Source organism: Asterias amurensis, chromosome 10 (genome assembly GCF_032118995.1).
Source record: "Asterias amurensis chromosome 10, ASM3211899v1".
NCBI lineage: Eukaryota > Metazoa > Echinodermata > Asteroidea > Forcipulatida > Asteriidae > Asterias > Asterias amurensis.
In genome coordinates, this window is record NC_092657.1 from 1,636,161 (window position 1) to 1,650,285 (window position 14,125).

At 40.6% G+C, this 14,125-nt stretch overlaps 1 protein-coding gene across 1 annotated transcript in view; it reads right to left on the bottom strand.

Moving 5' to 3' along the window:
• The window catches only part of LOC139942556 (MAM and LDL-receptor class A domain-containing protein 1-like), a 112,769-nt gene that overhangs the window by 29,050 nt on the left and 69,594 nt on the right, over positions 1-14,125 (bottom strand). The window contains exons 84-97 of the mRNA XM_071939397.1: positions 13,738-13,899; positions 12,344-12,469; positions 11,705-11,823; positions 10,303-10,452; positions 9,178-9,364; positions 7,724-7,858; positions 6,771-6,865; positions 5,794-5,958; positions 5,212-5,341; positions 4,060-4,176; positions 3,747-3,884; positions 2,840-3,102; positions 2,398-2,614; positions 692-835 (exon numbers count right to left, since the gene is read on the bottom strand). Of these exons, the coding sequence (XP_071795498.1) occupies positions 692-835; positions 2,398-2,614; positions 2,840-3,102; positions 3,747-3,884; positions 4,060-4,176; positions 5,212-5,341; positions 5,794-5,958; positions 6,771-6,865; positions 7,724-7,858; positions 9,178-9,364; positions 10,303-10,452; positions 11,705-11,823; positions 12,344-12,469; positions 13,738-13,899 (2,148 nt within the window). The remainder of the gene's footprint in view (positions 1-691; positions 836-2,397; positions 2,615-2,839; positions 3,103-3,746; positions 3,885-4,059; positions 4,177-5,211; positions 5,342-5,793; positions 5,959-6,770; positions 6,866-7,723; positions 7,859-9,177; positions 9,365-10,302; positions 10,453-11,704; positions 11,824-12,343; positions 12,470-13,737; positions 13,900-14,125) is intronic.

The window sequence follows — 14,125 nt, forward strand, 5'->3', positions numbered from 1 at the left end:
AGTGGACACTATTGGTAATTGTCAAAGACTAGTCTTCACAGTTGGTGTATCTCAACATATGCATAAAATGACAAACCTGTGAAAATTTGAGCTCAATTGGTTGCCCGATAGCATAGAGGCAGTTTGAAACTAACGCTCAATCGGTCGTCGAATTTGCGAGATAATAGTGAAAGAAAAAACACCCTTGTCACATGAAGTTGTGTGCTTTCTGATGCTTGATTTCGAGACCTCAAATTGTGAACTTGAGGTCTCGAAATCAAATTCGTGGAAAATTACTTCTTTCTAGAAAACTATGTCACTTCAGAGGGAGCTGTTTCTCACAATGTTTTATACCATCAACCTCTCCCCATAACTTGTAATCAAGAAAGGTTTTATGATGATAATTATTTTGAGTTATTACCACCAGTGTCCACTGCCTTTAAGTTGAGGTCACAGTTCATCCACCTGGTTTACTAGTGGGTCTATTTTACCCCCAAACTCCCTGATGTTTCTGATCAGCATTCTTGACTGACTTTTGCAGCAAAATTGCTCTGCTCAGTTTTCTTGACCAAGTGACCATGATCCTGAGGTTACCATCCAGCCAAGTCCATCCGGTTGGTTACTTTAGCTTACGAAATTACAACCCCCCCCCCCCCCCCCCCCCGTCTCAAGCCCAAAGGATCTTGCTACTCTTCTTGACCCATCAACATACCAGTCCATGATCCTGTGGTGTGGTCACCGTCCGGCCCAGTCCATCCGGCCGGTTTTGTCGTCGGTCTCTTCCAGTCGATCAATCCAGACGACATTTGTTCCCAGTTGCAGAAGCCCTGATCAAAATTGCAGCGTGTGTATTCACCTATATAATAACATTGCAAGCAGAACAACAGGATATAAACCTAGGTACTACAGAAAGTTTCAGTTGACGACTGACCATGAGAATCCAAAACCAATGCTAAAAAACATCTGCAAGACTCTTTTTTTTTCTGGGTCGATGGAGCACAACAGTTGATATGGACCATTACTCGCCTCCAAAAATAACGATCCACTGAGCTCCGCCCCCTTGCGTATTGACCAATCACAACGCAACGAAGGTCCGACAAATAAGGTCCGACATGCGTGTGCGTATCTTGGCGGGCGCAGCAGAGTTGTTGCATAAAGGCATTGGAGAGCCCCACGTGTTCTTGCTCCGTTGGCGGAGCCTACTGGATCGGTCTATTGTGGTGGTGCCCTGTGCTTTTGCTGTGGTCATGGTTGTGCCCTTTGCAAGGTTCCAATACAAATTCACATTTTCCCCATTGAAGTGCCCCTTACTAGAGGACAATTGCTGTGCCCCTTCAAGAGCAAAGTTTAAAGGAGCACGTTGCCTTAGATCGGACGAGTTGGTCTATAAAAAGCGTTTGAAATTTTTGGTTATGTAATGCATATGGTTGGAAAGATGTTTTAAAAGTGGAATATAATGATCCACACAAGTATCACTCAAAATTGCGTGGTTTTCCTTTTACTTTGCGAACTAACACGGTCGGCCAATGGGAGTCAAAAATTTAACTCCCATAAATGGCCGACCGTGTTAGTCGACGAGGTAAAAAGAAAACCACGCAATTTCGAGGCATATTTGTGAAGACCATTGTATTCTACTTTTACAACATCTTTTTACCCGTATATATTTTATAACAAACAGTTACAGAACGCTTTTCAAAGACCAACTCGACCGATCCAAGGCAACGTGTTCCTTTAAGGCCTGCAATTACACATCAGAACATAGAATTGCCACAAAAGAAAAGAGTAAATATGGTTAGGTGTCTTGCTCAAGTTTCATGACCAGGGGCTGATTTCACAAAGAGCTATAGTTAATCTTAAAGGAATGTTACAGATTTGGTAAGAAACAAAAATCGTGAAGATCACAGATTTACATAAAACTTACACGATCTAATGATGATGATAATAGAAAACACCCCTTGAAATATTTCTGTCTGAAATGTTATATTTGATGAAAAATAAATAATCTAGTTTATCGCTCAGTGAGCGTTTTTTTCCCCATTTTTTTTGACATCGATGCAATACAAAATTTGTAATCGGTTTTTCACTTTTCTCTTGTGACCCAGATGGCTGATCGATCTCAAACTTCTATAGGTGTGTCAGTTTATGTATATGACAGATTACATAAAGTGCTTACTGCCAACAACTGTTTTGTTAACAAAAAAGCAATTCTGTAATGTTCCTTTAATTGCAAATTAATCGTAGTTGCTAATGAAAGTGTGATGTCAAAATACAAATCACAAATGGTTTTACTGACAACTCATCCTACAATGAATCTTCATGCTTTGTGAAATCGAGCCCAGATACTGACATGACAACTATACACTGATAAATAAATAAAAGGAAAAGAATCATAAATATATAAGTAAAATAAAATCTTACCACAAACAGTATCAGCCTCGTCCGATCCGTCGCAGCAATCATTTTGGAAATCACATTTTGCTGATGACGGATAGCAGTGGTTAGATGTACATTTCTCATGCTGAGGTGGACAGGAATCTAAGACTGATAACTCGTATCCACAGTTATCAAAGCGGAGATCGTCGATGGCAAAACCGGACTGTGGGGTGTCGGAAGTGTCTTCAAACTCAAGGAGTAACTACAAAAAACAAAAATATAATAATGATGATGACTCTTCTACATGTATAGCGACGGTATCCACGAGAGTGCTCTGGCGCTTGGTCTAATAATAATGTCGTCCACGACACCCTTACTGTATAGATAAAACATGTAAAACCTAATAATATTGTTGCAATTTTATTAAAAATATTATTACAATTTTGTTATCACTTTTAATATCATTTTCTCAAAATGACCACTATACCTGGAAGTCGTTGAGGCAACTTGGAATATCCGCCTGCTGTAGATTCCAATTATTGTACTGACCGACATTATCAGACAGTTTGGCGAGCAGACGTTGCGTCAAGCCATACTTGATCGAGATTGAAATCTCACCATACTTTGGTCCAAACATGTAGTAGTACATTCGGAACTTGCAACCCGTGCCGGCGAGATGGTAGGTCTCAGAAACCATCTTGGCCTTCTGGGTTTTCTGTGAGATGGTGCCGTCAATGTACATGTAGACACCTGTAGGTGTTTGGAAGGAGAAAATAGAATTAGTTTTTGCAAACTGCTTACTAACCCACAGTACCTAAATGTATGGTATAATAGACCGATCCAGTAGGCTCTGCCTCTGACGCACGTGTGAGCAAGAACGCGTGGTTCTCTCCAATGCCTTTCTGACATATACATGTAGCTCTATGCTTTCTGCACAACTCTACAGCGTGCGCCAAGCATACGCGCACGCACGTCGGACCTTAGTGTCAGACCTTCGTTGCGTTGTGATTGGTCAATTTGCAATGGGGTGGAGCTTAGTGGATCGGTCTATTGCCTGACGTTTTGACCCTAAGAGGAGTCTTTCTTGAAGGCTAAAAATGTGAAAGAATAAACTAGAAATAATAGTGAACTTGCCGGTACCATGTAATAACTAAGAATGAAAAAAAAAAGTAAAAAAGAATGAAAGCCTATGCGTAGGGCAAATATGCAATTGTAGGTTTAACAGGTAAGGCAGTCCCTGAAGTGGACAGCATACTCTGCTCGTCTTCAGGATAAAATGTTTGTTTGGAAGGAAATGGGGAGGGAAGGGGAGATAAGTGGAGGGGGGGGGGGGTGGTTGGAGGAGATGACTGGGGTCTTTGAATAATCAAATACTGATTCAAAGTCAGACTTACCAGGTCTGTTGAGAGCTGTGTGGTCGTTGACAGGGCCACCAAAGTCACTGGATTGACTCTCATTGTGGAACTTCAAGCTGACGTCACCGAACTGTCTCCAACTGCATGATGTTTGATCCTCAAAGTTACAAACAGCCGCTGGAAAACATTTCAAAGTCAGAAATCTTAGTGAGAGATGCTCAGCAAATACAAAGTTAACCGAGAATCAGTTACAAAGTTGAGAGGGCATATTTTCACAGACCAACTCACAGACCAACTCGACAAATCCAAGGCAACGTGTTCCTTTAATGTTCCAATTAATATCAATACTTACAACAATCTTTTTCATCGGACCCATCCGTGCAGTCATGAACGAAGTTACAGTAGAGGTCATGACCTATACAGGCTCCGTTGTCACATCGGAATTGGTTCTCTTCACAATCGGGATGAGCTGTAATTCAATGAGATGGTCAAGTATTAAAAGAAAGTAAACATTAGAACAACATTTTACCCAATCAGTTTCCCTTGTGGTTTATAATTTGACATTTGAAATTGAGTTGTATTTCCTTAAAGCCATTATACATTTTCGGTAAACAGTATTGTCCAAGTCCCACACTTCGTGTATCACAACTTATATATAAAACAAAAAACCTGTGAAAATTTAGGCTAAATCGGTCATCGGAGTCGGGAGAAAATAACGGGAAAACCCACTCTTTTTCCGCGCGTTTCACTGTGTCATGACATGTGTTTAAAATAAATCCGTAATTCTTGCTAACGAGAATTAATATTGTTTTACTGCTTTCTCAAAAAGTAAAGCATTTCATGGACTGATATTTCAAGAGAAGTCTTTCACCATTACCTTCTGTAAACCCTGTAAATTATTTATTTTTTGTTCTGTACCGAAAGGTTCCAATGGCTTTAAGGGTGATCTCTTGGTTGCTGCTTCCCAGGTCGTACAATAAACTTGGGTGTGATCCCTGGCTATATGGCAGTTAGAGGTTGAATGGCTTTTGACTGGCACCCCCAAACAAATAATATATTGGCAAAATAGAGAGACCGCCACAGTTTCGCATGTGGTTTATAACTTTATCAAAAAAGTAAATCATATGCACTTTAGGATACACGTTTATCAGTTTAAGCTTGGGCGATATCGATTTATTTTATTCACGATATATCGCGATATTCGATATAATCGCGATTAATTAAATTTGACATCACCAGTCTTCAAACTCCAAGTGAAAGTTGTAGAGGAGACAGTCATAGCAAAAGAGAGGTGTTCTAATGACCTATTTTTCTGGTTTTACTCCAAACCTATGGGGTGCAAGATGTCTCAGCAAGGAAATACAGTGTGATATTGAGATATTTAATCGATATCACGATATATCGATTAAAGCCAAATCGATCCGATAGCGAAATCGTTTCCAAATTAATATCGCGATATTCGATAATATCGTGATATCGCCCAAGCTTATATCAGTGAACTTACTTGTTGGTACTGCATGATCAGGGAGGGAGTTCGTAGGGTCGACTTGGCAGGCTTTAGTGAAGGAGATGTCATCGATAGCAATGTTCTCACCAGGAGGTACTGTACTGGATGAGGTCACCTCAAATACAGCCTGGGATATGAAATAAAATATGAATGAAGGTTGAGTTTCTTCGTGTGTCAGTTAAATATTATCTCTTGCAGGTTCGTTTATTAAAAAGCAAATAAAAGAGTAGGCAACGAGATCTAAAACGTTAAAACCAGCAGGGTTGTGGCCATGCGATAAAGGACTGCAAGGTCTTTTATCACACAGCCAAGACCCCTCCAAGGTTTTAAATGGACATTTAAGACTGACTCACTACTCTTTTATCTCCATGCATATAATGCTCTTAAGTTTGCAAATCTGTAAACAAAAATTCAAAAAATTTCAAATGTTTCCACATGTGTGTAAAATATTTTTTTCTCTTGTAGAAAAAACCTCAAAGAGCTGGGGATTTTAGGTTCAAAACACACAAAAAATCAGGCACTGAAAGAGTTTTAACTTATAAAAGATTTAATTTTCCAAGAAACACTGTTATGACTGACCTGAAACTTGGCTCCTATCTTGATGTCCTGCTCCGCTCGTATCCATCCGTCTTGAGTTACCTCTTCTACTTTGAAGACAGTCGTCGGTTCATCCAGAGTTGAGAAACGGGCTCGAACCTTCAACATGTTGACTCCCTTTCCGTACATCCTGTACCAGAATCGCACCTTGACAAGAAAAAAAAAAAAGAGTTACATATTTTAAAATGTTTCCAACCTTGGGTGGTTGAGTTGACATTGTGGTAACTTTCCTCGCCGTCTACCTCTTGGACCCCGGTTAGAATCACGCCGTGGACACTTCATGTATATGGGTTGGGTTTTCAGTCCGCACCCGACTGCTTGGGTTTTTCCTGAAATAAATCTCTGGGGTTTTCCTCCCACATCTAGAGCTGAAACTTCCGTCTTTGATTTCTCTCAATTCGGTACTTGGCTAGTATAGTGATTATGTTCCCTTTTCTACATGTATGAGTCATTGGTTTCACAAACCAGACGTTTTCGAAACTGAAGAAAGTGGAATGACAAATGCTGTAAAAAAGTATATTAATTTCATAGCCCCTGCCACAGCATAAGATTCGAACTGCCTCTAGCTACCGGGCAGCCTCGGTAGTCTAGTTGGTAAGACACTGTTCTAGAATTGCAAGGGTCGTGGGTTCGAATCCCACCCAGGTAACATGCCTTTGAAATTTTTTCACAGGACTCGGGAAAGTACCGAGTATACAGTGCTAACACACATCGGTGTATGGGTAAAAACCAAAACTAAAATTTCATATAATCGCTGGTTAGGTTTCACTCTTCCTTGTCTCATGTCTCTGTCGTGCCTTAGTTCCTTTTTGACATTGTAATGAATTAGGCGCACGTAACACACTTAATACGAAGAAAATGTGCCCTTTAAAACATGCATCTCACTTCAAGATTTGGTTTGGGTATAACATTGTTTTGGCCAGTGAAAGACTGATATTTCAAAGATTGTTTTAACTTACAATGCAAGATCCATCCATTGGTGGCTTCATGAAAACTACACTGTTGAGCTGAGCCAGCTTACCATCCACCTTATCAGCAACGTAAGCAAAGCTTCCTGGAAACAAAAGTATAACAAAAATGTTAACTCCAGAAATCTTTCCAACATGAGTTTTGAGCCAGCATTCTAATCCGGAGGCTAAAGGTTCTAACTCTGCTTTAGTAAATTTTTCTTTGTTCAACTAAGAGAGGTTTGGGTAACGCCATGTAATATCTATTTTGAAAAGTGTTGGTTCTGAGAGAACCGGAACCGGATTTCAAAACCAACACTACTCAAAATAGATATTCACATAGTGTTAACGCAACCCTCTCTTAAGTATACCACCATGCAAAGTTTGAAACCCTACTCTCTGTCCAACCCAAAGTTACTTAAAATTTACCAGTCCCTTGTGGTTTATTTCTCTCAACACGGCCAAGTCACAGAAGTAGGCCTACAGGCCAGACAACGACTCTTGGCAATATGATACTTCTTATTGAGGACAGCGGAGGAGTCACAGTAAAACCGGCGAGTAAAATTCAGAGATTTTGGCTTTTATGGGAAATTAATGTAATGAAGTGGGCGACTATAGACCTTTATCATAGTATGGCCATCTTGATTTTACTCTTTTCCAACTCATTGTAGCCAAACTGACGAAATAATAGTCTGGTGCCTATTTGCGCAATGAATGTTAGCATTCATTACTGTTTTTGGAAAAGGGAACATGACCAAGATGATGACAGCGTGATAAAGGTCAATCCTTATACCTTGTAGGGTGTTAGTGGTGTGATCAGGGAACCCGGTCTGGGTTCCTTTGTCCAACACCCAGTCCAGATCGTCTGCTGTGATATGTTTGTAGTTACACTTACCGGCGAGTAAAACTCAGAGATATTGGCTAATGGGAAATTAATGTAATGAAGTGGGCGACTATCCTTATACCTTGTAGGGTGTTAGTGGTGTGATCAGGGAACCCAGTCTGGGTTCCTTTGTCCAACACCCAGTCAAGATCATCTGTTGTGGACTGTTTGTAGTTGCACATTCCAGACTCGAAATCACATCTTTCTACGTAGGCATCTGCTGAGTGAAAAACAGGAGATTATCAATTAGAAATATCAATATGAGTATGATGTTAATTTTGGTTTTTACCCATACACGGATGGGTGTTAAAAACCAAAATTAATATTCTTTATCCCCGATGCAAACTTAACATCTATTATATTGTTGCGGTGCCCGCTGCCAAAACATAGGATTCGAACTGCCTCTAGCTACCGAGCAACCTCGGTAGTCTAGTTGGTAAACCCCGGTTAGAATCACCCCGGGGACACTTCATGTACATGGATTGGGTTTTCAGTCCGTACCTGACTGTCCTGACTAGCTACCGGGCAACCTCGGTAGTCTAGTTGGTAAGACACTGCTCTAGAAATGCAAGGGTCGTGGGTTCGAATCCCACCCGAGTAACATGCCTGTGATATTTTTTCACCGGACTCAGGAAAGTACTTAGTAAACAGTGCTAACACACATCGGTGAATAGGTAAAAACCAAAATTAATATTCTTTATCCCTGATGCAAATTTAACATCTATTATATGAATATAATGGTTGATTGAAAACAAATTATTAACTCACTGGCTACCTTTGGGATAAGTCTCGATTTCACCTTGTGATTATATTTTGTGAGAACACACTCAAATGCATACATTATTTGCATATTTTCCCCGAAGCGAATTTAACATCTATTAAGTGTCTCTTGCTTAGTGTTTTAACTAAAATTAAGCGATGAAAAAAATACAAAGGTAATATACTTTTTACAATAATTAGGAAGGCTTAATAAAATTCCGATAAGACTTGAGGCTTTGCATGGTGGAAAAAATACTAAGAAAGTAAGATCTGCGTTGACACCAGGGCCCAATTTCATAGAGCTGCTAAGCACAAAAATTTGCTGAGCATGAAATTTCTTCCTTGATAAACAATAGGATTACCAACCAAATGCCCATGTGATTTTCAGGATAAGCAAACAACAGCTAAATACCAGTAACAAGCAATATGCAACAAATGTAAATTTGGTTGGTAAACCTGTTTTTACCATGGAAGAAATTTCATGCTAAGCAAACTTGTGTGCTTAGCAGCTCTATGAAATTGGGCCCTGGTAAAAATCTCTTTTGTGAGTAATAGTGTCTCTGGGTTGAGCCGGTTTGTTCTTCTTGCGTTTTAATCACTTTGCCCTGACCATCTTCTGGAGAATAAAGGTAAGGCCATATCCGAATTGGCAGCTACGGCTGCAGCTACGTTGCCAGGGAAGTTGCTAAGGGCGTCCTATACTTCAATGCATGATGACTAGCCGTAGCCGAAGCCGCCAATTCGAATACGGCCTAATATTTTGTTTTCCTCTCCTACCGCAGTTTTGTTCATCAAAGCCGTCCCCACAATCGTCTGAGTAATCGCACAAGCGAGATTCAGGGATGCAGATTTTGTTCGGGCAGACAACCTCGCAAGGATAACTCTGGTCCAGTTGGCAGTTCTCAAATGTGACGTCGTCAAACGCAACGGAGTCGCCATCTGTGGCCTCTGCTTCTACTTGAATCTGAAGAGTAAGATTATTAAAGGTTGTAAAAGTAAATGGAGGTCCTAGAACTTATTGGTGGTCATAGCATTAGGCCAAATAACGAAAAATACCAATTAATCGTCCGGAATTTTCAAAAAAGAGGAGGATGAGGGCCTTACTATTTACTATTTACTTTTTTTTTTTCAAGATGGCCGCTAAGTATTTCAAATCAAACAGTCCACTAATTCTTCAGTTTGAATCAACTGCAAACTTATTTATACCTATTAGTTGCGTGAGGACCTGTGTTAACACTAACACTAACAGGGTCGGATAACACTACAAAGATTTGCTGGTAGGCATTCACTGATATTGTTTTATGAAACAGACGGTTACAAGTGTCAGAGAGCATAAAGTTAGAGAGCATCAAGCTCCTAGGCTAGACCTTTTTTTTTTTTTTATTATTACAAATTCGAAAATTAGTATTAATAGTAAAACAAAGATGAGGCCCCCAAAAAGGGTGCGGGCGGGGACGATCAACTGGTATTTTTTTTATTTGGCCTTACTACAATAATTATTTATTTATTACACATCCAAAATCACTATTAGCGCCAAAAACAGGATGTGGGAGGAAAACCTCAAAAGGCGAAAACCCACGCCATCAGGCAGAACTGACATGAAAGACTAAACCGGGGTTCACAGAGCGGTGAGAGTACCATTGTGCCAAGAGACACAATTAGTCAAAACTGTGTATGGGTGTTTGCTGTTTCTTATATGACTATTCAAAACTATGCCTGCATAGCGTGTCGTGGCCAAGTAGTTCAGAAAACTAGATTAAACCCTTGGTGTTTTTTGTTTAGCTAATTGTGAGTTTGATTCCACGTCGTTTGCACGGGTGTCCTTGAGCAAGATACTTTCAACAGCTAATTCCATTTTCTAAACAAAAATTTAAGCAGAAACTAGCGGCTGATTTGATTCACCCTGAATGGTGACTTCCTGCGGCCTAGATTGATGACCGCTTGTATCCATTTGGTGTCCTTCCCATCCCCAATGGGGTACCATAGATCAGCTGCATCGGATGGCTTCTCAGGGTCAAGGGCTCTGACCGTCAACTGACCACCGGAGAGCATCTAGGAAAAAACAAATCAATGATTAAAGGCACTGGACACTATTGGTAAATACACAAAATAGATCGGCTGCATCGAATGGCTTCTAAGGGTCAAGGGTTTTGACCGTCAACTGATCACCAGAGAGCATCTAGGAAAAAACAAATCAAGGAATAAGTACACATTGGACATGTTGGAGCAAGCACAACACACACTTTGTGTATCAGTGTAACAACAGACAACCATGTTATCTTCTTATTGTTTCTTTAAAGCCATTGGACCCTTTCGGTACAGGGAAAAGAAAAAAAAAAAGTTCACAGATTTACAAATAACTTACAGGGTTTACAGAAGGTAATGGTGAAAGACTTCTCTTGAAATATTATTCCATGAAATGCTTTACTTTTTGAGAAAACAGTAAAACAATATAAACTCTCGATATTGAGAATTACGGATTTATTTTATACTCATGTCATGACACAGCAAAAACGTGCAGATACAAGGGTGGATTTCCCGTTATTTTCTCCCGACTCCGATGTCTGCTTGAGCCTAAATGTTCACAGGTTTGTTATTTTATATAAAAGTTGTGATACACGAAGTGGGCGCTTTGGACAATACTGTTTACCGAAAGGGTCCAATGGCTTTAAGTGAGAGATCGCCTAACATCATAAGGCCGGACAGCTATTTCAAGGTGGGGGCTACACTTAACCGATTTGGGCTGTCGACCCAAACTATCCGTCACTGGGGTCACGCTGCCACCTACTCATTGGGCTGAAACAGGGTTACCCTCATCACAGTCTCGAGGGATGTAGGCATGGGTGTCATCAACTATGTGGCATGGTTAGCGTGTGCGTAAAGCGCTCGCCACTCACCAAGGTGACCCTGGTTCGTTTCCCGGCCGGGGCCATATGCGAGTTGAGTTGTGCGTTGGTTCTCTGCTGTGCCACGAGGGTTTTCCAGACCATCCGGTTTTCTTCCCTCGGGAAAAATCAAACACTTTCGATCTTGGCTGTGCTCCATGGTCATAATGGGTTGATGTGGCTGGCTGCCAAAGACGCCCTTGCATGCCTGCTTCTCGAACACGTTGTAGCCGCGTCCTTTGCAATTCAGCTCTTAGCTGCGAGTAAGGATGATTAGCCCCCCCCCCCAAATTATCAACTAAAAACCTGAGTGGTAGAGCAGAATGCACTAACTTCCCAGTGATTTCCCAGAAAGCCTTGCTTGATCATGAACACAATACAGGCAACCTTATTAAGCCGAAGCCGAAAGTGATACTCACATAATCAACAAACCAGAACTTCAGTGTGCACTGGGCACTGGTGGGGCCAAGAAGTGGACTTTCAATGATGGCTGGACTGTTGAAGATACCATTTCCGTATCCGACCTTCATAAAGACTCCTGCAATTTAGAAAAGTAAAATTTTGGTGGACAAGTTAAGCCAGATCCTCTGGTGGAACAGAGTTGTCATCAAGTCTTTCAGGTCTAGTCTCATGTCTTTCAGCACAAGCCTCAAGTCAAGTCTTGCAGGTCAAGTCTTAAGTCTTTCGGGTCACCTCTTTCAGAAAAAAAGTGTCCAGCCTTTAAGGCAACTCTCCAGTCATGTCTTATGTGTTTCAGGGCAAGCCTCGATCAGGTCAAGTCTCAAGTCTTTCAGATAAAGTCTTAAGTCTTTGGCACAAGTCTCAAGTCTCCAATTTTTCAGGGCAAGTCTTTAGTTAAGATTTACGCCTTTAAGGTCAAGTCTCAAGTCTTCCCGATCAAGTTACAATTTACTACTTAACTTAGTCAAGTCAGCCCAATGTAACTAAACCAAGGCTGGCAGGGAAAATAAATCTGGTCCCTGTTAATAAATACTGTCACATGTGAGGATATTTTAATGAGAGTAAAGTGAAGGGAGTCCGAGTACCAGATTACTCACCTGTTTGTCCGTTGTGATCAGCCTCTGGTATCTCCCCAGTAGATCCCTTGTGTCTCCACCAGGACCACAGTCCAGAGCTGACATCCATGTAACCACACTTCTTCTTGTCTTCAAAGTCACACGGACCTGTAAGCATCAGAAAATAAAAAACACTTACACTTAAGTAGGATTTCAAACTTTGCATGGTTGAAGTGTAGCTAAGAGAGGTTTGCGATAACACCATGAGAAAATCTCTTTTAAGTAGTGCCAATTATCTGGACTTACGAATCTAAAACTGTCTTAATCCTGGTACAATTTAACCCTGGCAAGGACGGGGGATAACCCACCAATCTCGGTTACTATGGAACTGAGTTTTATGTTTCTCTGGGTCAGTTTTAAAGGAACACGTTGCCTTGGATCGGACGAGTTGGTCTATAAAAAGCATTTGTAACCGTTTTTTTTTATAAAATGCATATGGTTGGAAAGATGTTTTAAAAGTAGAATACAATGATCCACACAAGTTTGCCTCGAAATTGTGTGGTTTTACTTTGCGAACTAACACGGTCGGCCATTTATGGGAGTCGAAAATTTGACTCCCATAAATGGCCGACCGTAATAGTTGACGATGTAAAAGGAAAACCGTGCAATTTCGAGGCATGTTTGTGTGGATCATTGTATTCTACTTTTACAACATCTTTCTACCTATATGCATTTTATAAAAAACACTTACAAACGCTTTTCAAAGACCAACTCGACCGATCCAAGGCAACAAGTTCCTTTAACAGAATTTATGCTTTAACTTGGTCAACTTTTCTCTGGGTTAAAAGTTAAAGGAGTCTCTGGGTCACTCTTAATCCGTGTAGAAGACTTTTTTTACAATCTCGGCATGGCAGTTAACGGTTGTATGGCTTCTGACTGGCACCCCTGAACAAAGATATTGATTAATGGGGAGACTGCCAAAAAGGGCTAGATAGCTCAGTTCGTAGAGCACCAGCTTGTTGGAAGTTGTTGGTTTGATGAGTCCAATAAGGCAGTGGACACTATTGGTAATTACTCAAAATATCTATTATCATAAAGCCTTTCTTGATTATGAGTAATGGGGAGAGGTTGATAGTGCTAAACATTGTGAGAAACAGCTCCCTCGTTTTCGATAAGGAAGTAATTTTCCACGAATTTGATTTTAAGACCTCAGATTTAGAATTTGAGGTCTCAAAATCAAGCATCTGAAAGCACACAACTTTGTGCGACAACAGTATCTTTTTCATTTGTTAATATCTCGCAACTTCGACGATCGATTGAGCTCAAACTTTCCCAGGTTTGTTATTCTATTCATATGATGAGATACACCTAGTGAGAAGACTAGTCTTTGAAAATTACCAATAGTGTCCAGTGTCTTTAAATCATGTGAAACTCACCGCAATCTTTCTCGTCCTCTCCGTTCGGACAATCCGAGACCCAATCGCAGAGTTTGCTAGTAGGGATACAGTACTGGTCATCATCAGGCTGGGATGTACACTGCCATTTATCGACACCACAGGGACCAGCTGTTGGAACATAAGGCCTTGAAGGGAAGGTTCCTGCATAAATAAACCATTTGACAAAATGAGGAAAGGAAGTTAAGAACAATCTTTGAGTGTGAGTAAGACTTAAATTGTTACATAAGGTTCATCGCAAATACCAAAATATCAAAAGAGGGGGGTGTTGAACCTAGACGGGAAGGTTCCTGAAATAAATAAATAATTTGACAAAATGAGGAAAGGAAGTTAAGAACAATCTTTGAGTGTGAGTAAGACTTAAATTGTT